General features: G+C 30.9%; 3 protein-coding genes across 5 annotated transcripts; 1 reads left to right on the forward strand and 2 right to left on the reverse strand.

Annotated features, from left to right (window-relative positions):
• The first annotated feature begins 557 nt into the window (after positions 1-557).
• Positions 558-5,309, forward strand: beta-Man (beta-mannosidase). The gene is made up of 12 exons (XM_085189041.1): positions 558-765; positions 902-1,048; positions 1,361-1,509; positions 1,586-1,779; positions 2,060-2,315; positions 2,396-2,561; positions 2,647-2,775; positions 2,854-3,028; positions 3,310-3,883; positions 4,267-4,396; positions 4,500-4,882; positions 5,006-5,309. Exons 1-12 carry the CDS (start codon positions 639-641, stop codon positions 5,243-5,245), a joined length of 2,670 nt encoding a protein of 889 aa, XP_085045167.1. The 5' UTR covers positions 558-638; the 3' UTR covers positions 5,246-5,309.
• A 394-nt stretch (positions 5,310-5,703) lies between these two features.
• LOC146536913 (transmembrane protein 245) lies at positions 5,704-19,654 on the reverse strand. 3 transcript variants are annotated; one of them, XM_085189042.1, is made up of 15 exons: positions 19,148-19,654; positions 18,904-19,050; positions 18,458-18,686; positions 17,693-18,260; positions 17,173-17,344; positions 16,792-16,959; positions 16,345-16,356; positions 15,750-15,933; positions 15,151-15,335; positions 14,392-14,526; positions 14,160-14,256; positions 10,291-10,462; positions 9,603-9,782; positions 8,430-8,458; positions 5,704-7,812 (listed from the first exon to the last, which is right to left on the reverse strand). In XM_085189042.1, exons 1-14 carry the CDS (start codon positions 19,508-19,510, stop codon positions 8,431-8,433), a joined length of 2,640 nt encoding a protein of 879 aa, XP_085045168.1. In that variant the 5' UTR covers positions 19,511-19,654; the 3' UTR covers positions 5,704-7,812; position 8,430. The 3 variants fall into 3 exon arrangements, with proteins under 3 accessions (XP_085045168.1, XP_085045170.1, XP_085045169.1); XM_085189044.1 differs by lacking the exon at positions 16,345-16,356; XM_085189043.1 differs by lacking the exon at positions 8,430-8,458.
• On the reverse strand, positions 10,922-12,901 carry be (ben). Its single transcript, XM_085189045.1, has 2 exons — positions 12,622-12,901; positions 10,922-12,513 (listed from the first exon to the last, which is right to left on the reverse strand). The coding sequence occupies exons 1-2, from the start codon at positions 12,778-12,780 to the stop codon at positions 11,035-11,037; spliced, it is 1,638 nt and encodes a 545-aa protein (XP_085045171.1). The 5' UTR covers positions 12,781-12,901; the 3' UTR covers positions 10,922-11,034.
• Positions 19,655-26,362: the final 6,708 nt, after the last annotated feature.

Consider the following 26,362-nt stretch of genomic DNA (forward strand, 5'->3'; position numbering starts at 1 on the left):
GTAATATAAAATCAGAGATAACATCACATTTCGTAGTGTCAACATTTGAATCGTTTGAACATTTGTCGTGTTTGTCGTTGGTGAAAAAATACTCGTAAAAGCTAGTTCTTATTTGTTAACGTAAATAAATCTATATTAAAATTGTTGTGATGAAAATGTTTGGTTAAATGCACGAATCTCTATTGGTTCGATTTTTTTTTGTTTCACTCATAAGCTGAATATCTAAGAATAGAAACACATCTCAAGATCGTACTCAGACTTGAGAGCGATTTATAAATATGGGCCAAGTTATTGGAAACCGCACTTGACAGTTATCTTATGAATCGCAAAGCCATAATACTATCCACATATTATTTTATAATTGCCAATATCAGAAAATATTAATGATTGTTTTTAATACTGTTAATATTTACTCATTATTTTTTATTATTAAAAAAAAAAACAAAATTATAACATTATAATAATAACAAATATTTTATCGATAGCTTATCGACTTCGTATTCGCCCGTCACTAGCACTATGTAATATGATTAAATTATGACAGTGAATCTCTTACTGTGGTGTAGCTTGCTTTGTCCAGTCATGCAGAGAGTTTTCGTATAAGATTTTTATAAAAACCTAACTTTTATTAATTTAGAATGAAGCCTTTATTAATATTTATTTATTTAAGTGTATTATATTTAAGTTACATTCATTGTTTAAGTAAATTTAGTTTAGATTCATCAAATAGCAAAGTGATATGGACGCTGCAAAACAAAAACAAATGTAAGTTGTTATCAATATTTGTACCAGAACATATTATTATCGTTGAGCTAAAGTCAAATTCATGATTTAATAAATAATTTACTAAAATTATTTATTTAAATGCGCAAAAAAATATTTTGTGGTATTTTTATTTCAGCTATAGCAGTACCGGGTTCAGTGCCAGGTGGAGTGTACACAGATCTACAAAATGCGAATATTATTGGGGATATATTATCCGGATTTAACGATGTTCTTATCAGATGGGTCGCATACGACAGTTGGACATATACCGGCAAATTTAACGGTAATTAATATGATGTATCTTTAACATCACTACAGATAAACGAACAGTTAAATATTATTTTATAATTAATATTTTAGTATAATAAATACAAAAATCAACTATTTAGATTTTCGTTCTATTTTAAAAGTAAATTTAATTGAAATTTATATCAGGAATTTTGAAAAGTCAACACCACTTATAAGAGCACAGGGACATTTTATGAATAAATCAAGAATAAATAGATATTTATATTTTACCGGTAATTTTCGTTTGTAATTTTACAAGTATCTAATATTATACTAAATATGCGTTATTACTATTATGTATTTACAGTGTCTGCTGAAGATTTAACCCGTGCTATTGCGAAGTTGGTTTTGGAAGGTGTAGATACAGTATCGTATATAGAACTAAATGGTAGTCCCATTGGAGTCACTAATAATATGTTCGTCAGATATACATTTGACGTAAAGAAATATTTAAAGGTTTCTTAATTCTTTAAGTAAAATTAATATGTTTAGTTCAGTATAAACAAATAAAAAAATCGAATTTAATTTTAAGGCAGGTGAAAATGAGTTAAAATTCAACTTCGCATCACCAGTTGAATACGCTAAAGCACGTTCCGATAGAAATTTCACAGCACCCGCTTGTGTTCCTGCCGAATATAATGGCGAATGCCATGTTAATCAAATAAGAAAGATGCAAGCTTCTTTTAGCTGGGACTGGGGTCCGGCGTTCCCATCTGTAGGAATTTGGTGGGTTAAAACAAGACGATATATTTTTATTTTTTATTCATTTTTATTCTTTTTTACGAAATAGAATAGGATTCCGATGATATAGATTCCCTATTCCATATTGCGATATAAAATATGATTCTGCTTACGGAATTCGTTCAGACTATCATATCTTCTTATATTAAGAAATACCCTGTCAGCATATCCTATACAACGGCGGCGTTTTGGACTCTTCGATCGACGGCAATTTGCCTTTGACGTGACTTAAATCATCTATTAATACCATCATGATATTTTTTAGGAGATCCACGTCCTTAGAATTTTTTGATGGTGCAGTGATCAGATCGTTCACTGTACACACTAGCAAGAAAGACACTTTCTGGGTTGTAAAGGTGAACGTAAATTTGGAAACCGGTGAACATATGAGAAATATCAAAGGGTATTTATCCGTTTATCTCTCCGTCGAGGGTCATCAAACGTTTAGAATTGGGAAGAATGTTGATACTACGACAAGTGATGGTATGGCTCAAGTAGAAATGGAATTAACAGTTAGCAAGGTTGGCATTTCTTAGTAAAAAGTATATTTTATTTTGAAAGGTTTTCGAATCGTTCTGTATAATTTTTTTTTTGATTTCAGAATATGATAAGTGAGTGGTGGCCCAACGGTTACGGCACTCAACAACTGTATAACCTTCTACTTTTTTTCTCTACCAACGAAAGAGATCGTGAAGTCTCTTATAGACATGCAAGAATAGGATTCCGCACCATAGAGATCATAGAAGAAGATGCTACTCAGATTTTTGGTTGGTATCTTTACATCTCTGGTTAAATTGAGATGAATATTTTAAAGCCAATAACATTCTCAGAATAAAGTTAATAATTTCGTAGAAAACAACACAATTGCTGCAAAAGGGCGCACATTTTATTTTAAAATAAACGGATACCCCCTTTTTATGAAGGGGTCCAATTGGATACCATCAAATATTTTACCAGAAAAAAGCGAAAATAAGCAGAGAAGTAAGTATTTAGTATTGAAATTATTACTCATGATTACTTTTTTAAAGCCATAATATTTATGAATGTAAACATTTTTAGTTGACAATCTTTTAAGTGCTGCTCAAGAAGCCCACATGTCCATGCTTCGGGTCTGGGGAGGGGGTATATATGAATCTGATTATTTTTACCGTCGCTGCGATGAGCTTGGTATTTTAATTTGGCAGGATTTCTTATTTGCGTGTTCCATGTATCCAGCTGATCAAGAATTTATCCAGTAAGTACTGAAATGGTTTTGTCTATTTATTTCTATTAATAGGCAGTTGTGGCGTAGCCGCATATTAACTGACTGGTAACGCAACGGTTGTAGGTTCGATTATCATTCAGGGGGAACGAAAAATTTCCTCGCTCTTGTTATAAAATAAATCGCGAAATTGATTTGGGTCTTGGGAAACTTAAAACATTAGGTTTTCTTTTCTTATCCTGCTATATGCGGGATAAAGTTTGAAGCTAAAAAATAATTTTAAGTAGTTTTATATACATTTGTTTTTTTTCTAGAATCGTAAAGAAAGAAATAGAACAAAACGTGATTCGTCTCCAGCATCACCCGTCAATCGCAGTTTGGGCGGGAAACAATGAAAACGAAGCTGCATTGCGCGGCAACTGGTATCACACAAGTGGAGAATTTGATAAGTACAGAGAAGAATATATCAAATTATATGTAGATGTTATAAAACCTATTGTAGAAGGTATCGACCCAGCACGCCGTTACCTAGTGTCGAGCCCTTCAAATGGTAAAAAATCTGAGGAAGACGGATACGTTGCCAAAAATCCTTATGATCCACATTATGGAGACACACATTATTATAACTACTTCGCAGATAATTGGGACCAAAACATCTATCCCCAAACGAGATTTGCATCAGAATATGGCTTTCAATCTTTACCGTCAATTAAAACTATGAGGACAGCGACGAACAAATCAAGCGATTTAAAAATTAATAGTGATTTTATGAAACACAGACAGCACAGCCCAAATGGATATGGTTTTATTGAATCACAAATAAATAAACGTATGAAGCTAGATGAACAGGATCCGAAATATTTTGAAAAGTTTGTGTTTTATAGCCAGGTAATTTTTTTTTTACAATACGATAGCTTAAAAATGATTTTAAGTATTCTTTATTATTGTACAGTCAGATTTATTGATGAGGTCGTCGTGACACAGCGGCACAAGGGTGTGACTGTAACGCGACGGTAGTGGGTGCAATCCCCACTCGAGGAAATGAAATATTTTAACATTATTTTGGTATTTTTACATTTGTATTTTCTTTTCTTCGCTCTGGTGTCGAGACAAAGAGCGGCGTTGAGTTCCATCACTCAACACGCAATGCTTCCAGAATTCCGCGGAGAGTGGGGAACGGAGTGTCTTAACACTAGGTTTCCTCTGCCTACCCTGCTGTGCGCGGGATACAGCGTGAAGCTGATTTTTTATTAATGTATATTTCTCATTAGATATCTCAAGCCATGTCAATGAAGGCTGAAACGGAATATTATAGGCAGAACCAAGCTAATTGGTATACAATGGGTGCTTTATACTGGCAATTGAATGATGTTTGGCAAGCGCCCTCTTGGTCTGGAATCGGTAAACCGTACTAGCCTATTTAAAACTTTATTTATATTTGATATTTGTTTTCACATTTTATCATAAAAGCTCTAACCTAATTTCTACTCAAAAATATTTGCAGAATATGATGGTAAATGGAAAATGCTTCATTACTTCGCGAAATCTTTTTTTGCTCCAGTTTTGGTTTCTCCAAGACAAACTATGGTGGACGACGTCGATGTTTACTTAATTAACGATAGATTTGTACCAATCATTGACGCTGAGATCATCGTGGACGTTTACAATTGGAGTAGCCTAATACCTTTTAAATCACAACGATATTCGGCCAACGTTGGTCCATTAAGTAGTAAAAAACAAACGACATTAATTTTATGGGATTCTAAGACTCGACATGATGTATTTATTAAATTTTCATTAAAAGCCGAAGGTGGTTTTTCACCCCAAAATTACATATTTCCTGTGGCACTCAAATCAATCAATGGCTTAAAAGCACCTACAATAAAGGTAAGCAAGAAAACTTCGTTTATAAATAACAATTTATCGGTTTAGCAAGTAAATAAAATGCCTCATTTAAAAATTAAAATTGTTAATTGTTTTTTTTATAATATTGTTTGTTATTAATTTCAGATAAGTATTGCAAACATCACTGAAAGTGCTGCAAACGTTTATAAGGAGTTCGAAATTAATATTAACGTCGACACAATAGTTCTTTTCTTATGGCTTGAAACTGACAATTTAGATGGATATTTTGATAATAATGGCTTTATTGTGACAGAACCGGATATAAAAGTGAAATTCTTCACCAATGAAAAGATAAAACCAGAAGATTTGGAAAAAGAAATAACCTATCAATACTATATTAACTAAAGTTGTTTATTTTATAATCAAAAACAACTTAAAATAAAGTCGTTACAATAATTGCTTCTAAGTATCTAATATATTCATACTGACTGCTATTGTGTTCCTATATTTTTGTTTAATCTTAAATATTTTCAATAAAAATAGATGTTAAGGCCCGTCGTGGCACTGTGATTGTAAAAATGATAGGTTGGTGGTTTGATCCCCACGCAAAGAAGTTAAATATCAATAATTTAATTTCTGCCCTCCGGTAGTCCCACTGGACTACCTACTATTAAACTACTGCCTACTGACCACATTTCCTTTGCGTACCTTACAAAAATCACCATAAGAATAAAAACAAATAATATACTATATACAAAATAGCTTGAACAATTTAAAAATAACATATGGAATTTAGTATAACATATGGGATTTAGTATAACATATGGAATTTAGTGGTTTTTATTTTAATAAAAGACAACGTATAAAGCAAATTAAATAATTTTATTTCAGCTTACAATGAGTACGCGTTTGAGGCTAACTTATTTGCAGTATAATGCGTATAAATTAATTTTTGGACGAGTTTTCTTGAACTGGTAAGGGCTTTTTCTTTTGATTATAGAATACACCAGATTTAGAACATTACAGAATACATTAGAAATTATAGTACCCTCAAAACTAGCTTTTACCACAATCTATACTTATAATTAAATCGTATGAGGATCGGTGTCTATACTTAGAAGATATTTAAAAAAAAACGTTATTGGGAATCATTATTAACTTAATAGAACCCAAAATAAATCATTTTTAAATATTTTGTCTGTTTGTTTATGCTATTGTTTTCGCTAATCTCAGAATAGGCTTAACCGATTTAGATGTGGTTTTCACTATTGGATTCTGGCAAATATGAAAAGACGAGTGTGTTGTATAAAAAAATAATCATAATAGTAGTAGATTTCGTAACGTATTGCACTTTGTACATTTTCGGAAAAACTAAAACAGAAATAACCTGTCTCCCTAGATTTTTAAGCTAAGTTGTAATGCAATTCTGTAATGTACTATACCTGTCGGTTGTTTTTAACAGCTTATAATATAAATTACAAATAGCTTAAACAATATTATTACATGCTTGGAAGAGAAGAGGCCAGAGCACTTGAAGACAGCAATGCTATTATTACTTTAAACTTAGTCTATATTACAATATGAGTTTCATTTTCGTACCAAAACAATTATATTCTAATTATTTACTGAATTATTGCTAGAAAAATATATTTTTAAAAACGTTTATTTTTAAGAAATTGCCCTAAAAAAACATAATGGCCCTTACCTACATTATTAAGGCGCCATATGCAATCATTACATATTATAGTACATGCTTAATAAAAAAATACGGCTAGGCCAAAACTAATATAAGTATAATTCTTAATAACGAAAAAAACGACCTGCTTATTCATTCAAATTGTTACATTGATGATATTTATTTATAGAATCTATTCCTAGGATAAATTGTCTAAGTGAATCAAGTTATAAATTCAAATTTGTAATAAGACTTTTCTTATGACCATTGACCATATTGCATGTGCTGTTTTCTATTTTTTTTAATTTAGCAATATTGCGTGTTTTAGTTTAAGACTTAAAGTATGTAATAGTAATAGTAATATTATTAGGATACACAGGCTAAATTATGTTATATACTACAAAAAACAAATAGAAACTATTTAAAATCATATTGACTACAAGATTAAATTATAACTTTCCAAAAATTTACAAATTCATATTTTAAAATGATTTATAAATAAATAGTTTATTTTTTATACATACATTATTCTCGATTTATATATATATATATTTATACTTTTTGACGTATCCCTCTGAATTTCTTGTCAAATTCGGATAAAAAAATAATGCAAGATAAACAATATTTAAAAACATATTAGAAATTGATATCGTTGCAGTTGTTGGGTATCTTTAGGTTGTCTTATTAACTTCATGCATATCTTTAAATGTTAGTTTCAGTTACAACCTTATTCTTATATAATTTTAGTAAGTTAAAAAATACAAAAAGTTAATAAAAAAAATGATTTAAATAATAAATTAATACTGCTATATCATTATTAGCATTTATGTTATAAAACAAATAATAGCTTAGATAATAATAAATAAATAAATACTTTCATATACACATTCATATTTCTTTGTCATGCTTTTAATCAGCTTCTTTGGCTTTATTATAAATGGAACAGTTAATCTTAAAATGTCACGACGTCGTTGTATACAATTTAGGTTGTAGGTGTAAGATTTAAATGACAATTAAATTTTAATTTGGATTAATTAGACACGAAACCATCTCTATAATAATGCCTACTTCGCAATATAAAACTGCCACACAAGGCTTTTGTCATTTCATGACAAAAATATATATAATTTCAATCGACAATCATTTTCATAACCAACAATAATAATTTAAACAACTTTTGTATATCAATAATAAAATAAAGAAAAGCTTTTGAGCTACCCAAAATATAATCTCATAATAATATTTCACCTCCATGTTATAATGTTAGTCCATGCATGTTCACAGATAAGCACCAAGCCTGTAAAGAAATATTTAATTTTGATTCTAATCCATGTCTCAATATTGGGTCAAAATGTGACGTTTGTAGGTCCGATCCGCATTGCTTGGGGGGAAACATTAATTTCATTATTTAGTAATTTTTTTGCTGCAAGCTGTGTGTAACAAGACAAAGCGCGGTGTTGAAGGTGGCAACAGAGTGTCTTATCACTACGTTTCCACTGTCAGCTCTTCTATACGACGGGATACAGCGTAAGTTAAAAAACATCTAAATATTTATAACCTGTGGACATTGAAGTGACGTATTTGACATGCTGTGAAAATACGACGCTTACTTTATTAAATTATAAAGCTATAAATTATGAGCATTTATTTATGTAATATAATATATAAAATAATTAATAAAAACAAGTATTACTTATTTACTGCAATATGATTAGATATATTTGATATATAATACATACATACATACATACATATATATATATAACAATATGAACTCTAAACACAATATGTGATAACCCATGTGAACATGTGTGATGTTATATACAAAAAAATAAATAAAGTGCAAGTGCTAATTTGTGTTAAGTGTTAGCCAGACTAAAAAATACACACAAAGTTAATAAAAACAATACACACCTTACTTTAAAATACATTCCAATAACGACCTAGATAAAGAAAATCTTAGTAAAATATTATTAAAGAAATAAAAAACCCAATACCAATTATTTACAATGTTTTATGTTTAAAAATCAACGTTTATTTTATGGAATAAAATTACTTTAATTTGTGTATTATACAAAACACTAACTTGGCACTAATATAAAGACAAATTATAAAAAAAAATAATTTTATCCCATATATTGAATTCCTATAATATATAACATACAGACCCAACAAAAAAATATATTAAAGCAATAATAATTACATAGCCCTTTTCTTAAAAACACAACTCAAAACTTACAAAAAATATTAAAACAATGCTATAAATGTAAATGTTAGTAAGATTTTTTTTACGATTTAGATTCAATACATAAGATTCTATTCTAAATTTATTTATAGTACCTTTTATCAAAAATATATGTAAGTATCAAAAATAAAGCAATAATTATATAAAATATTTCAAAACAGAACTATTTAAATATTAGTAAGAAAAAAATGTTTTTATGCGTTTGACTTAACTATAAACAACAGTAAAAAAATGATATGAATGTTTTAAGCTACTGATATAATAAATGACAATTTATTCTAAATATATTATTCATATATTGTATCTATCACAAACTAAATGCTATTAGATAGATCTAAGAGAAAATATGAGAAAAAAAAATATTTTAATGTAATATAACTAACATTTCACAAAACAAATGAATCATTTAAAAAAAATACAACAATATCCTTTTTTCTCATAAGGTGTAAATTATTTAGTGATATATCTCGGTACGCCAACAATATTTGTTTTTAGACATCCCGCTCATAGTATGCACCTGCGATACTAGTGTTGAGACACTTTGTTCCCATTAAGACACCTACGTGTCTTACTTTCCACCGAGTTCTGGAGCCATTGGGTGTTGAGTGGCGCAACTCAACGTCGCGCTTTTGTCTAGTTACCAGAGCGAGGAAATGAAAATAACTAGGCACAAATATTTTTTCCAAAATTACATAAATTACAACAAAAGCATGTTTTATTTAATTTTCAAAATATGGATCTGAATGGAAAATTGCTTTAATTGCTTCTGTATGATGAAATGCTATTCATATATTAAATAAATATATAATAATATACATATATTTTTGTGTAAGCCATTTTACCTGACTCTCGAATGTAACGCGGCTCGTTCCTCGGACGGAGTGTCTCTGAGGAACGTGGAAGACAGATTGAGTACCACCATGAGGCAGCATAGAAGGAGGGGACCGAGGATCGCGCCCTCTGGACCCAAATAGAAGATGCCTCCTGCTATAGCTAAGCCAGTAACGTAAGGGTGGCCACCGCTAGAAAATTAAACAAAAAATGACATAAATCCTACTAATATTATAAGTGAAAATTTTGTTCCATTTTTAGGCCAAAACTATTGACTGGATTTAGATGATATTATACATCAGAATAATAATACACAGGCTACAATTTCTGTGAAGATTTTGTATAAATGGGCTATAAAAATAAGTTTCAGCGGGTTTTGGGGGCGCGAAAATTTATAACGATGATGATATAATGAATAACAAAAATTATCGATAATATATCCAAAGTGAATCAACTATTCATAAAAAAAACTATGGTAATTACTAACTACAGAGGGATAAATCAAATTTAAAATGTAACTAACTTTCGGTTAGTTTTTAACAAGTAATAGGTACATATAAATAGATTTTTTATTAAAATTAGCAGTTAAATGTTTTTAATGGGGCAGCTAACATCTCATTTCAATTCTTTTGGTGAAACGCATATACGAGAGAGTCATAATACATATTTTTCAAAGCAACGGTGAAATACAAATCTTACTCTTTTATTTCTGCATACACAGCGGCATCCAAAAATGCAATAGGTGCAGCTTGAGCGATAGGCAGCAAGCAGGCCGCCATCGGCCTACCCTGAAGCCATACGTCGAGAGCCGCGGGTATACCGGCCAGGTACGGCCCTAGGAAAGGCGCTGCACCTAATACTGCTGCTAAAACTGGAAATGTTATAGATTGGCTTTATGTTTTTCATATATTTTTTTTGAAAAGTTTTTCATATATTTTTTCATTATTATCATGTGACTTAATACATTAATGTTTATTTAAAAACAGTAATTTGTGAATATTTTAATTTGTCAAACAATTAAGCTTTCTATGCTTAGCTATTAAATCTGTTAATAATTCATGTTATATATGTGATATATATTTAAAAGTATAAAGTTAACAAATAGAACACTATGTTAATAGTTTTTGGTAAGAAAAAATAAAAGGTAGCGATGGTCAAAGGTTTTATTAATTAGGTTTATTAAGTGTAACACAAATTTATTAATTTATTGTTTAATTCTAAAATTTTAAATCAGAACAAAGGCTTTTAAAAACATTATAAATGTACAATACAACATAAATAACAAAAAAAAATATTTGCCGTCTAATACGAAAATTTATAAATTAATATGAAACTAATATGAATCAAACGCCTATAGTTCAAGGTTCTTAATTTAAGTTCATTCAGATTTCAGGGCAATAAAGTTATCAAATAATTTAATTAATTTTGCTATAATGATAACAATTAACTTTTGTTTTTCTTATTATCGTTCACTCGAGGCGTACGCAGTTGCGCGTAGACGTATTTGTAAAAATCCAACGCTCGCTGTCGATTGTAAGCCGCGTTATTCCTGCACTGTGTACCAACACAGTGACTAACATATTCTTCTTTAGGCGGAGACTTATTCTCCAAAGGCCTATTTCTCGTTCTGTTCGTACTTCTCAAAGTTTCCACAAAATCCTTCGAAGAATCGAATACAACTTTGATCGTAGTTCTGTTTGTCATGTTTAAATGGCTGCCTTTTAACAAATCGTCTTTGTCTATCGCAGTCATAGCGGCTCCGGCGCCCCCTTGCAGAGAACTCGCTTGCCTTATCAAATAAAAAGTGGGGGCCGGCTCGGTCACTTCGTCGGTGGTCTCGTTACTTTTGTTCACGGAATGCTTATCGTTGTAAAGTAAGCACATGACTTGTGGGTCGAGATTGAGATGGCACATGTGGCTTTCTACTAATAGTTTAACGACTTCTACTGGTAATATACAATTCTGTACCAGACATGTGTTATTATTTGCCAAGTTGAGAATGAAATTGTTGAGTTCGGGGTTTGATTGTGAATTTAAAAACGCTATATTTCGACATTTGCAATCGATTGTGTTATCATTGTAAATAATTTGTGATCCCGCAGTTTTACAGCTGGTGTGGTCAAAATATAGTGAATAAGGCTCAAGTTTTTTTATTTTATTACGCAAAAATTGCATGTGCCTTTTATTTATACGCTTTCTAGAACATTTAATGTTTGCTAAAGCGTCTGTTTTTAGAGATTCTACGGTGTTATCAGTTATCTCCGTGTTTGCACCATTTGTAAATATTCCATTACTATTTATTTCTTTAAAAGTATTTCTTATTATAAACAAGTTATCTGCCGTAACATTTAGAAAATTTGATTTGATATCACCAAAAATATTGTTGAATATCTTGGCAGTACTAATGACTATAGTCAAACCCTTAAATTCTAGGCTTTCTATTTTACTATTGCTGAGTGTAAATAAAGTATTATCATTTGTCGTAATAACTTCTACACCTTGTGTCTGTATATTTGTAATTGTAACATTTTCAAATTCCACACTATTTATTCCGCTTACATTGTAGAACGCTTTTGTTTTGATGGAATTTATTTTACTGTTGAGAAAGTGAATCTTTTTATAGCTCGTTGCACCCATGCACTTTAGTTCGGTATTTGAGTTGGGCGATTTGAAAAGATTTCCCGGGAGCGAAACAATTTCTTGGACATTCTCTATTCTAACCTCCGGCGGTGTTTGTAAGAGAGAATTGCTTGATAAGGAAGTGAACTCTAATTTGTCACAATCTTTAATAACAATTTTTTGTAAACGCGACATTCTCTGCAAAATGGGACAGTCTAACACCACTTTTAAGTCCCTACAATTCTTGATAGTAAGGCTAAATATGTGATCGGTGTAAAAATCCTTAAGGTGGATAACATTTTCCTAGAACAATAGGAAAAATATTAATTATAGTTTCGATAATCTAAGATAATGTTATATATATAATGATTGACTTTTAATTAATCATATAAAATTAAATACTGTACTTACATCAGTTCGAATAGCAGAACAAGTATAAATAATATCATTCGGTGCGTTATTTAAACAAGCCCAGTCCGGGTGTCCACAGTTAGTGAAGTTGATTCTTCCTCCACAAGCGTTATAAATGACCACGACAAATGTCCACAGAAGGAAACTGTTTTTACACATTATCACCGAATATTTAATAAAAAGTAATTAAAAATATAAATATAACCACGTAAAAGATATATTGTAAAAGACGAGTAATAAAAATGTGACATGGACCACGAATGAGCGTCATCCTGAGATAATTCACTAAAATGTCGAGTAAAAAATAATTATAACTTCTTTATCAGTAGCTATCGGCTAAGCTAATTTGATTTTTGGGTAAATATAGGAGACTACGAATATTAATAAATACAAGGACTAACGACGATATTTTTTAATTTTGAAGTCCAAGTAATGTTTGTATTAGTTTAAATTTTAGTTTTTCATTTCATAATTAAGGGAAAATTATCAAGCATTATATCACTTCGAAGTTTTAGGATAGTTACCTTTTATTATTTCTATAAACTTCGAGTTCAAGCTAAAAATGTTTATGCTTCTATTGGCTCTACTAATAATAATTATAAGTAACCGCCTTGTAATAATAACTCGAATAAATTATGAAATCTGAAAAGTTCCTACATAAACTAAACGAATTTAAAATGACATCGTACGAATAATGAGACTGCGCCGAGAAATACGTATGGGAAATGAAAACATTCGTAGTTATTTCTTTCAAATTAATTGTTATTAAACGAGTATTTAAAATATTTTCAACATATCGTAATTTAAATTGATAATATCGTGGCACTTTTGCGACATGGCTGAGATTTCAACTTAGGTGAATGTGTGTAAGTTTTAATTATAACAGTTTCCTCTCTTCTCTCGTCTTGGGTGTGATGCCGGATACGTATGACATCATATTAGGTTTTACCACTTTAATTCTTATGCATGTCTCTGCGTATGACTCACAAGAACCATGATGAGAGATAAGGATAAATAAAAAATGTCAAATAAATATTAAAATAATTGCAATAAAAGAACTATTCACGACATATCTTTAGCGTATACACGCTTTGTTGAAAAATGTGTAATGTACAGATGATAAGCAAAAATAATAAATGTTAGGTAAATTAATTACATTTAAAATAATTATTGACGAGAGTTTTTTAGCGTGTATTATGTTTTATTCAAAAAAGCAAATAAATTAATATTTATATATAAATATCTATAAACTTCTGAGGCTACGACGACGATGCCGCGACTGGCACAACGGCATAGTGTCTGTTTGTAAACGAGACGGTTGTGGTTTCGATTTTGATTCGATTGTTTTCCTTTCCTAACTCTAGTAACAAGACAGGGAGTTCTGCCTCTCAAAACAGTAAAAATCTTCCCATAGTAATGGCCGACATCATAAAAAAAGGTCAAATTTAGCCTTGTTGCCATCAATTCCCTGAGAGATAATAAAAATACAACGGAAACAGATGTTAAAATCCAAGTAAATTAAGCTTTTTATATTTTACCTGAAGGAAGATAAACAACTTTGGCACCAAACAAATTATGGACCAACCACGTCCACAGTCCGTAGAACAGTGCCATCTTGAATGACGCTCGGAACACCTATAACAAAGTTAATTTTTTTTATTTCATAGACCAAATCCATTAAGTAATTTTGTCAATCTATAAAATTTCTTAACTTAATAATAAGATATCAAACAAACAAGTAAAGAAAATGTTTAAGTATAAATTTCTCACCTGATTGATCGCCACTGACAACGCAATCCCTAATCTCGGACCAAAGTTTGGCTGTATTCTTGTTATGACTTCCACTGGCTTGTAGAGCGCGTTGCTTGACGCTAACAGGTAGAATAATGTTGTGAAAAACACAATCTGTAATGGAAATATTGAATACTGTTATCCTACGCATACCTTAATTAGGATGAAACAATCGACTGCACTGAACAATGCTGAAAAATACTTAACATCTATATAAATTTCAACCAAATTAAACTTACGAAGGAGCTAAAAGTGAGTTAAGTATGTAAAGTTAGTAGGTGAGTCCAGGAAACCTAGTGCCAATATACTATGGATGGAGATACTGCGCGTTGATTGAGGGATGATCTCGACATCACACTGTCTTAATTACACTATAATTAATTCTCCGAGTGGGGATGAAGTCCACTACCAATAACTATCGCGTCCACAGTCAGATGCTAATTACATTATGTTGTAATGTTGTAATATTTTTTAGCTTCACGTCGTATACCATACATAGCAATATAGGCAGAGGGATCCTAATGTTAAGATACTTCCGTTCCCAATTTTACGGCGAATTCTGGGGGCATTGTACATTGAGTGGCGCAACTCAACGACGCGCTTTGCCTCGTTCCAGATTGAAGAAATGAAAATATCAAATATTTCGTCTCCAGAGTGAAAATCGAACGCAGAACCGCGTCTACAGTCGGACGTTTGTGCCCCTGCACCACGACAACATGAATAATTTTATCTACTTACCATATTAATAAACATATTTATAATGGCGCCGCCACCACAAAGCAGTAACGAAGTAAATGCTCCCAACGAACCAGCCAACAGAGACACGTTGCTAGCTAGAGGCGCCCAGATACCAGTTGCTATCGCGCTTAAAGTACCTACATTAGCTTGCACCCATGAAACTATACCAGTGTAGTCGAATAAACCTGTACCAAAATTTATAATTACATGATTTAATTAGTATACATTTCTCGCATTAACTTATTGACTTGTATTAGGTAGGAATAAAAATAGAATATTAGGGCTCATTTTAACCGAATATTGACTCCCCTAATTTGAGCTATGGATTAATGAAAGTAGGCTATCTATATAAGGCATGCGGGTATTCCCCGCTCGTTGCCCCGCAACCAATGAAATTGTACAATGAAATTGAATATGTGCTATAACGACCAATAAAAATAAGTCCTTATATATATATGACGTATTATTATCTAATTCAATTTATTCAATAAGAAATGAATCAGATTCACGCTGTATCGCGCAAACATAAAGGTAGGCAGAGGTAACCTAGTGTTAAGACACTCCAATACAAATAAATAATATAGAATTAAATTCCTTACCCGGTGCATCATTAACGAAACTGTCCCATGAATCTTGGACTGCACTGCCATCAACTTGGGGTCCCATTTGTGAGGCAAACGTCCCAGATACCCAACTTTGGTACACTCTGTCCCACAATTCCAACACTTGTTGTTCGACTTTAGCAATTTTTTCTGGATCACCTTCTTTTAATATGCTTTTTACCTGTTTTTAATTAAGATTTTTTTAGTGTTATAACTTTTATATTTTAGCTATTTACTATACATTTAAAGGCCTATAGTAGCACAGAGGAGTAGTATAATAGAAGATAGTGCAGAAGTTTCCTTCCAGACTAATATGGCCGTATTGTTTCAGAAATATTGTCTTTAAACTGATAATAATAAATAAACTGATAATGTTACTAGAATACAAAAATAATTTAGTCAATAATCAAGGTTAGTAAATACAATTTCAAGTGGGCGAAGACGCAAAAAAATCTGACTTTGTCTACTCCACCTATTGCGTATTGCGAAAGATTTTAAAAGAAAATTCTTGAAATTAATAACTATATAGAGAAAGAACAACATATAAAAAAGACGTCACGATCAAGCTATTGTATAAGTCTTCATAACTTACATATCGCATTATCTGATGTCCAAAGAGTTGCGTTTGGAAACAAATAAGAATATGTATAATAGCAATAATCATAAGAATTATGTAAATACTAATAACAATATATTTTATGTTTTTTTCTGACCATAAATATTTTTTTAGCTTTACAGAGATACAGGATCACTCCTATAACAGGGTAGCAAGAACCTAGTTATGCCATTATGACAGTTATGACATTCCGTTCACCAGTTTGGGGTTGCGTGTTAAGTAAAACCCAACACCGCGTTTTGCCTTGTAACCAGAGCGAAGCAATGAAAATATTAATTATTTCATTCCTCAGAATGGGAATCAAACCCAAAACATTTACATATCCTTGTGCCGGTAGCACAAAATTCGAAATTAATTTCTCTAAGTCAAAGTCAAAGTCAAAGTCAAGTTTCTCTAAGCTTAAAATTCGTTAAGTAATCTTACCCCAGTAGAAATGCCCTCCCGTCCGTATGTGTATGCGTTGTCGATAAGAGAGTCCAGTTTCTCCTCCCACCCTTCTGGCAAATAAGCGTGTAGTTCACTATTCTGAACGAATGTACTGTTTAACAAGCTGCCACTTAGTTGAACTACCACTATAGCTTCAGAGTATATCTGGAAATTCATAATAGCTACAAAAAGTTTCTTTTTTTCACGCTATATCCCGCATACAGTAAGACAGGCAAAAGGAACTGAGTGTTAAGAAAGTAAGTTTCACGTATTGCCTAATTTTCGAGTTTAATTTTGGTCAAACTCAACGGCGTATTTTGTCTCGAAAATGAAGTTTGCAGTACATATGTATATTTCTAAGACACTATTTTTACTTACTTGTATACAAATAAATATAATAGTGACGGTAAGAAATAATATAAGACCAACAATGACAATGCACGTAGAGACAGTATCAACGGATTCGTAAGCCATTTCAATCACACTTTTGTTGCATATCGATAGCATCTTGCCTATACCACGTATTTCTGCTGGAACTAAAGCTGATTCTCTGAAAGAATAAATAATAAAAAATAAATTGGCTTCATGTTGTATCCCGCACACAACAGGGAGGTAAGCAGAGGAAACCTAATGTTAAGACACTCCATTTGACACTTTCCGCCGAATTTTATAGACATTGCATGTTCAGTGTCAGAACTCAGCTGGGGAATGGTGTCTCAACATTGCGCTCCCTCTGCCTACCCAGCTGTGTGCGGGATACAGCGTGAAGCTGATTGGATTAAAGGGTAATTTTCTACTTCAAATAATTTTCAAGCAGGAAATTGTTGTTTTTGTCATATATGTAAATCTCAAGTATAACAAAAAAAACAATAAACTGTATCACTTAAATAATACATACCTTTCATTCCACCAACCTCCTACTCTTGCTTTCAGACAGTTATATTGATTTTCAAAGAAAAGCCAAACTCCAAAGAAATTCAACAATATTTTTATAATATGTATGGCCAGGAAGAACAACATGAATGGCAACAGCCAAATATGTTTCCATATCAACATACAAAAACATCCAAAGAATAAAAGTTTAAAATACAAGGCTGTTTCATCATCATTAAAGTTATTTCTTATATAATTCTCATCCAAGGATCTCTGTTTAAATGATGCTAAAATGCGGTTTTCTATAGATTTTGACTTTAAATTTGGTAATGGCAGGGCTGATAGTGTCCTTGTTTTAAATAATAATTTAGCTTGTCTTGGTGAACTTTGTATTGGTTCATTGCTAGTCCAGCTTCCCCTTTTTGCAGTGTCAGGGGTAACGGGTGATGGGGAGTCCTTATCAGGTGTTGAGTCCTTATCACTTGCACCTTCTGACAATTCCTCAGACTTTTCATCTATCTTTTCTAGTGTAATATCACACTGTTTGTTAGTTAAGGCATATTGTAATGCTTTGAACAGTGATGTTTCTGAATCTGTAAGATTGAAAATGATGATAATAAATTTCCTTAAAAATAGTTATACTTTTGTCATATAGTAAAATAAGAGTTGTTAAAATTAAACAAGATTTTAACTTTAGCATATACAAGTTACAATAATACATTGATAGATACATATCATATAAACCAACCACCTATTTTCATAGATGATGATGTTGAAACTTTTAAATTACCTTTGATTAACAGCTGCTTATGTATATGAATCACCTCCAAAATAAAACCAGTGAGACATATAGTTTCTAGAAATATGAACATGTACACTTTAAAAGATCCTGCTAAATTGGCTATGAAGCTTGCTATAACCAGCCAAAATATGTGAGATGTAACACGGAACATTCCAGCTCTTGATGGATTCCACATGAAATAAACACTTATCATATATGCAGCTGCTACTGTCATTGTCTATAATAAAACAGAAATTTTATGTTATATTCAGACAAAATTGTTAATGACAAGTCATGCTATGCGATAAATTGGTAATAATAAAAACACTTTTATGATTTTTATCCAATTTGATAGCTGCTATATTTTGCAGTAAAAGCTGAAGCAGAGGAAAAAACTTTATATTATGTCTATATTATATTGAGAGAGTAATGAAATAATTGATTTGTATACTTACAATATATGAGCTGCAAAGTTTTATGAGCAGTGTAGTGAAGAAGCTTATAAAACTTACAAATTGCCAAAAGATACAACTAAAACTTCTAGGTATTGAACTGTATAGCCATGGTAATATAAAAATTGCTGATAACAGTCCTATCACAGTCTGCAATAATTAATAAATTAATATATAATAATTATTTTAAAAAAAATCATTAATTTCATGTATATAAAAATATATAATTCAAGATTTAAAATTTTACCTTATAATGTTCCTTGAATTGATTTCCCACAGTGTCTGATGCATTATTGATGACATTTATTGGAATTACCATTAAACCATATATCACAGATGAATTTGATTTGTCCAGATCTTCGAACCATGTCTTAATTTTTTTAGACAATTTATACTTAAAAGGATGCAACAAGGACCCAACCAAAAGAGCCCAAAATAATGGTTTAAAAAATGGTTCCAATATTAAAAATAGAACATAAAAAGCTGCACAGCATATTGTTAATATAAATAAGGCAAAGGCGTTGTAGAATCCATGTTTCATGGGTTTCTCATTGCCCTCCGATAGGCCACCAATAATATTGAAAATATTTTCAAACGGAGATTGCTGCATTGTATGATAAATATTATCACAATTTAAAATTAAAAGGGACTAGATAAACGTGAAAAAATAACATAGATTTCTAATGAGATCATCGTAGTTTTATATTTTCGGCAACATAATATAATACTATTTTGACTTTTCATAGACAGCACTGTTTTCTGTCAATGTCGTTCTGACAACCACAGAATCAATAACAACTAAAAGGAAGAATAAAAAAAAATCCCGTTCTTATAATCTATATATATAAAAGGACTTGTCCTCACTGACTGAGGTAAGACGCACGCAAAGCCGTAACCACTGATGGTAGAAACGAGAAATTTGGACAGATGTTTACTTTCGTAATCTGGACATCCACTAAGAAGGGATTTGGAAAAATTTTAACAAAATAGGGGTGAAATAGGGGTTGAAAGTTTGTATGGAAAAAAAATTAAATCGGCACCGATTTTTATAAAATTTGAAATTTAGATTTTTAAAAGTATTTAATTGAACACCTGTATCATGGTTTTGTAGAATTCTCCCCCTAAGGGTGCAAATAAGGGGTTGAAAGTTTATATGGAAAAATCTTTAAATCGCCACCGATTTTTATAAAATTTGAAATTTAGACTCTTAAAAATATTTCATTGAACACATGTTTCATGGTTTATTAGAATTCACCCCTAAATACGTAAGCGAAGCTGCGCGCGTCCGCTAGTGTTCAATATTTGTCACGATAATGCTTGTGTTAAGTCCTTTATATAATTTAAGAAAAAAATTCAAACAAAATTTTACAAGCTATCTCTGAAAAATATTTTTAGTTTTGTTGTAGGTAAGGCAGTATTTTAACTTGATCTCCTTTAAACATGCATTCTAATTTGTAACAATATCTCTCTCCATATAATGTGGCATTGGCCAAGTGATTTTGCATTCAACTGGCACGTCTAAAACGTAAATTAAAGTACTGAATTAAAAATAATAAAAGCAAGATTCTTAAAATTAAAACGAAAACAGATACACAAAATTTTATATTTTTATATCAACTTTGAAGATTTTTTAAGAAGTAATAAACTAAAAATACAGAACAAATCGTAGACAACAGTCGTACATTGGACCGCGTTTGAATAATAAGCGTCTCTGAAGGTTGTGGATCGAATTCCCATTCAGGCCAATTGGCTCGAGTAAAAGTAACTACTTTTTTATTTTTATTTACAAAGAGCGTCATTGAGCTCCGTCATTCAACACTCATTGTTTTCTGGTAACTATTCCACCATTCAAAAAACAATGCCATGATTTTGGATTTTTTTTTAAATCGATCAATAGTAGCAGAAAACACAATAACAATTCTACTATGGTTCTGGACTCCAGACTCCAAATATACCTACCTATATCAATTTATTAAAGATAAAATATAGACCATTTATTTATATGAAAATCAATCCAACGTATTTACAACAATTATTTATTTGTAATTTTTTATTGGTCATATTTTGTGTCATAGCTACTTTTGATAATATTAGAAATCCAATAAAGATCGTAAAAGCACCGTGACTAAGCCAATTTCTGTAAAATATTTTTTTCATCAACCGAATGACGATGCTAGTCTAAGATGAACCTGATTCTACTTTGTACTTTTGTACGTTTCAAATAATAAGCGGTATTTTTTTAATTTTAATATTACATAAGGAAATATGCATATCGCAAAATCATAAAACCTTATATTATTAAACTTACACATTCTCGTTTTTTATAAAAAATAACAATGACTTCTAATAGTAGGTACTTGTAAGGTTATAAAATTTGTTTTTCAGAGAAAAAATGTTTTTTTTTACAAGTAAGTAGTGAATCATTAAGAATGATTAAATAGCACACGTTTAAATTCTTATTCATATCACGGGAAATTACATTCTTTAAAATTAAATCGATGTTTCAACCTTACTAATGGAAATGAATAAGTAGAGATTTTTCTAACAACATGTATATGACATACCTCTAACTACACTATATACGAACACTCATAAAAATGCAAAACTCAGTGACCAGTAGCAGATTTATACTTTTTTAAGATGCATGTTATAAAGTTATTGCCGCTCTTTCTATAGAAAGATTATATATAAAAATATAGAAAAATGATTGCCCTCTATAGAGGGCAATCATTTTTTATCAATTGCAACCAAATAGTGTGCAAAAAAGACATTTACTACTTGGGGCCCGCGCCTATTTTACTGTAGAATTTGGAAATTTGCTGGATTGTTGAATATACATTTGTATAAGTAGTAAGTAAGAAATCTGTAACATATGGGGCAATTTTAATAAATCTATTTTATTTTTTATGAGGTCCCCAAAACTTGACGCAGCAAAAAGCTCGAGCCTGCTGGTATATTCGTCATTGTACTCAACAGTCAATGTCCTACTTCCGACTGAAGGTAAATAATAAATTTACGTAAATATAAACGAAAAAATTTACATACGAAAATTTTATTATAAACGTTATAATAAAATTTACGTATGTAAAAGTAGTTTAAGTGCAGGTAACGAGATTCTTCAGGTGAATAGAATACAGTTATCATTTCAAGGAATCGTTAATATCGGTCAAGAGGTAGTCTGCGGTTTGTCGACAAAAATTACTTATACTAACTAATATAATATGATTCACGAAGCTGACGGTTGCTTGACCTTTAGAAAAAATATTGGAAATTACACTTTATTAACTAAATGACTAAATTACAATTGAGTGGAACATTTTAATACAATTAGAGATAAGAGATAAGAAAACTGATTAAATGTAATAGTTGGTCTACGGAACGTCACTTATAAAAGTTGACTAACTTAAGTTAGAGGGCGTATGTACTCAATTTGTATGAAACGAAAATTTAACATTGTTATAGTTTATTTCTTTAATACAACTTTTTGATGCACTTCGCAGTAGTACCTGGGTTCGGTGCTTATTTTCAAAGTATTAAATTCAACACAAAATATTTATTAGTATATACCTAATATACTAATAAATATTAAGTGTTAAGACACTCCGCTCCACGAAACTCAACGCCGCGCTTTGCCTTGGTAATAGAAAGAAGAAATGAAAATATTAATAAATAATATTTCCCCCGAGCGGGAATCGAATCTACAATCATCGTATTTACAATCACACACTTGTGCCCCTTCGCCACGATGACCTTAGACTAAGATGAATCTTATATAATTATCTTTATTATATCTAAAATTAAATCATCCTATCTATACTTAACATCTGTAGTATCAATATAAATATTTCTTTGAGTGGTGTTTAAATTTGAACACCCGACCATCGTGAACTCTTCAGTCCCACTTATATTCAAAGTGTCTCACAACGTAGTGTAAAGCTTTTACATGTACCTATCTATAATATTTTGTATGCTTAATATACGAACCTTATTGATACCTGCAAGGCTGACTCATTGCGAATGATATAAGTGAAAAATAAGATGAATCATTGATGACTGTTATAGGTAATATCTCGTTGAAATAAGTTAGTAAAAAATAATTAAATCACGCCATTAAAAACTGAAACTATAAATTAATTATTCTCATATTTTATTATATGTACGCTGTTTAGTTAAATTAACTAAATTTCTATTCTAATTCTCTCTATCTTATTCTAATTCTAATTATTTGGTTTTAATTTTTCAGTCCTTTTCAGTGTAATAATAATTATTTTCGTTTAAAATTCATGCTTTTGAGCTTGGAAAAGCCCCAAAACATAGAATGAACTTTGTCAAGATTTGATTTGGATGTCTCGGGTTTTGTCTTAAAATAAAATTTGACAAGAAGCGAAAACTTGCAGTACAGATAAAAGAAGAATCCAATAAATTAATTTTTAACAAAAAGGAAAACCGACTTCTAACAACGAACTAAAAAGTGAAAAATAATTATATAAAGATTTTATAATTTTGAAGTCGGTGCAAAGTAAAACAAACAGGCTTAGTAAAATAATTTTAGTTAAATAGTAAAAGCGGGCGAAGCCGCAAGAGGGTCGCTAGTATATTATAAATATAAACTATTACAAACTTAGGTATGGTTGTTTCTTTTACACTAAATGAAGGTATACGTCCACTATCTAACTTAAGCTTAATAAATTTTATAAATTATACTTTTTGTTGACCTAAAATTATGAAATTGGTACTCTCGCTGGAGTTCGACTCGCACTTGGCCAATTTTTAAATATAATCTACATTAAGCTTCAGGTTGCTTAAGAAACATAAATGAGAACTAAAATAGTTATGTTATAAACATATAGTCACGATTTTAACAAAACAACGATGTTTCCCTGTATTCAGAACATATATCAAATTGTGTAATTCAATAAAACACTTATTTTGTAGCAACGTTGTCGCAAGCAACTTTATATTGACGTAGCTTTATTATTTATAAACCTATTGAAATAAAACTCTATCTATCTATTTCCGTCTTAAAGGCCGGCAACGCACCTGTAGCTCCTCTGGTGTTGCACGCGGTCGTGGGCGGCGGTGATCACTTACCATGAGTTACTACTTACCATCAGGCCGGACGCTCGTGTGTCTTGTCTTTTCCAAAAAAAAAAGTACACTAAATGTTAAGTGAAGCCAAATCCAATAGCAATTACAGAGTGCATTTAACTCGGTTAAGCCGTTTCTGAGATTAGCGTGAACAAATGCACAGACAAATAAATAAAAATTTTGGATTCTATTATATTAATAAAGGCTCCCACTAATTTTTTTTCTTACATATCTTCCACGTACAGACACCGCATAATAGTAACTTAAAGTTAACTGTTACTATAAAGATATTTAACATATATACATACATATAACATAGTAGAATAAAAGAAAGCCTGAATTTTGAATGAGTTTCCGATTGTTAATTGTTAATTATGTATTAAATATAATATAATAATATGTAACATACTCGTAAATAATTTGATTATTACTTCGATTACTCTACAGGAAAGTGACGTCGAAGTTGACTAAGAAAATTTATTATAACAAAAGGCTTACCGCGCACGAGGTTAGAAGCACAACAGTAAATGAAAAATTTTTAAATATAAAATATTTTATTTATGTACAATTTTTTTTTTATTATGATTGACTACGAAAGAAATTCAAAATAATATTTAAATAATTAATTTTATTAATATAATCGATTGAGGTGTTTGAGGTACTCTTAGTAATTACCAAAGGATTATTTGTAAATAGATTTTTTTTAGCAGAGTTGATAGAGGCAGCCTAGTGTTCAGATACTCCGTTCCCCACTTTCCGCCGAATTTTTTTAGAAAAAAAATAAACAACATATTCTAATATATTGCTATTAAAGTGTGAAGAAAAATTTACAACAAAATATGTAGATAGGTACGTAATGACTCAACTGTAGTCTGGCAGTTACAATAAGTACTAAAAGAAGTAGATATATGAACAGTAATTCTATGGAATTACTGTTCATATATCTACAAACAAACGAACAAATAATATTTCACAGAAACAGAGTTTTTAATTTACGTTTTTTTTTAAATAATTTCATTTTGTCGCGTCGTGTATACACTGACTTAAAGGCTGGCAAGCAACATATAAACGTCGATAGAGCTCAAATTGAATATTTGTTTACAAAGACATCTATGAGTTGGACGTGTATTTCTTTAATGTGTATTAAATAATTATAAACAAGATGTTTGTGTGTCCATTAATTTTTCTGTTTTTATACAATTTTGGTTTCGGCGTCGAAAGCCGAGCGGTGAACTCTCATGTGCAACATACGTCTCATGTTGCTAGATATGAAGATATTATAATATTTCCAGAAGACAATTCTAAGGAAACAAATGTGAAGGAATTGGAATTTGAATATGACGAGTTAGGAAATAGATTCGGTATACGCGTGGGCAAGTGCCCACTGGGCTTCGTCAGAAGAGCGTCGAGATGTAAACCAGCGTAAAACCTTATACTGAAAACTGATTTTTGTCATGTATTATAGAATTAAAATATATTTTTTGTTGTTTTATAAAATGTTTCATTTTAAAATTTAAGAAAATAATAAAAATACACACTTGGACTTAATTTTTTTAATATACATTTTTTATTTTATCACTAATCAGCAACGAGAAATATATAACATACTTTTGAGAAATAGAGTTAATAAAACCGATATAAAAATTTCAAGTAACCCTAAAGCAATTAAATTAGGAGAGGATTCAGTCAGAGTTCGTTTTTGGCCCGATCTCATATTCTTCTATGAGAAATATTCTTATATACCTGATTGGAATTATTCTCACTGTCACACATCTCTCATTGTTTCTCATATCTTCCATTCTTAGGAAGGATTTACACTATAGTAGTGCCATTAACGGCTTATTCTCGGTCCGATCTAAGTCAGTTAAAATATTTTTATATGAGAAACAATAAAAGCATTCATATTATCGTTGCGGTCAACTTCCGATCCAATCACTTATATAATAATACTAGCGGAGGCGCGCAGCTTCGCCCGCTTATTTGTACCCTAAGGGGTGAATTAGAATAAACCACGAAACCTGTGTTCAATGAAATATTTTTAAGAGTCTAAATTTAAAATTTTATAAAAATCGGTGGCGATTTAAAGATTTTTCCATACAAACTTTCACCCCGTATTGGCACCCTTAGGGGGTAAATTATAAAAAATCGTGAAACACGTGTTCAATTAAATACTTTTAAAAATCTAAATTTAAAATTTTATAAAAATCGGTGCCGATTTAAATTTTTTTCCATACAAACTTTCAACCCCTATTTTACCCCTTTAGGGTTAAAATTTTTCAAAATCCCTTCTTAGTGGATGTCCAGATTACGAAAGTAAATATTTGTCCAAATTTCACGTTTCTCCCATTAGCGGTTACGGCTGTGCGTGCGTCTT

This window comes from Heliconius melpomene, chromosome 8 (genome assembly GCF_056956725.1).
Source record: "Heliconius melpomene rosina isolate 202511_hmr_F chromosome 8, ASM5695672v1, whole genome shotgun sequence".
Lineage (NCBI taxonomy): Eukaryota > Metazoa > Arthropoda > Insecta > Lepidoptera > Nymphalidae > Heliconius > Heliconius melpomene.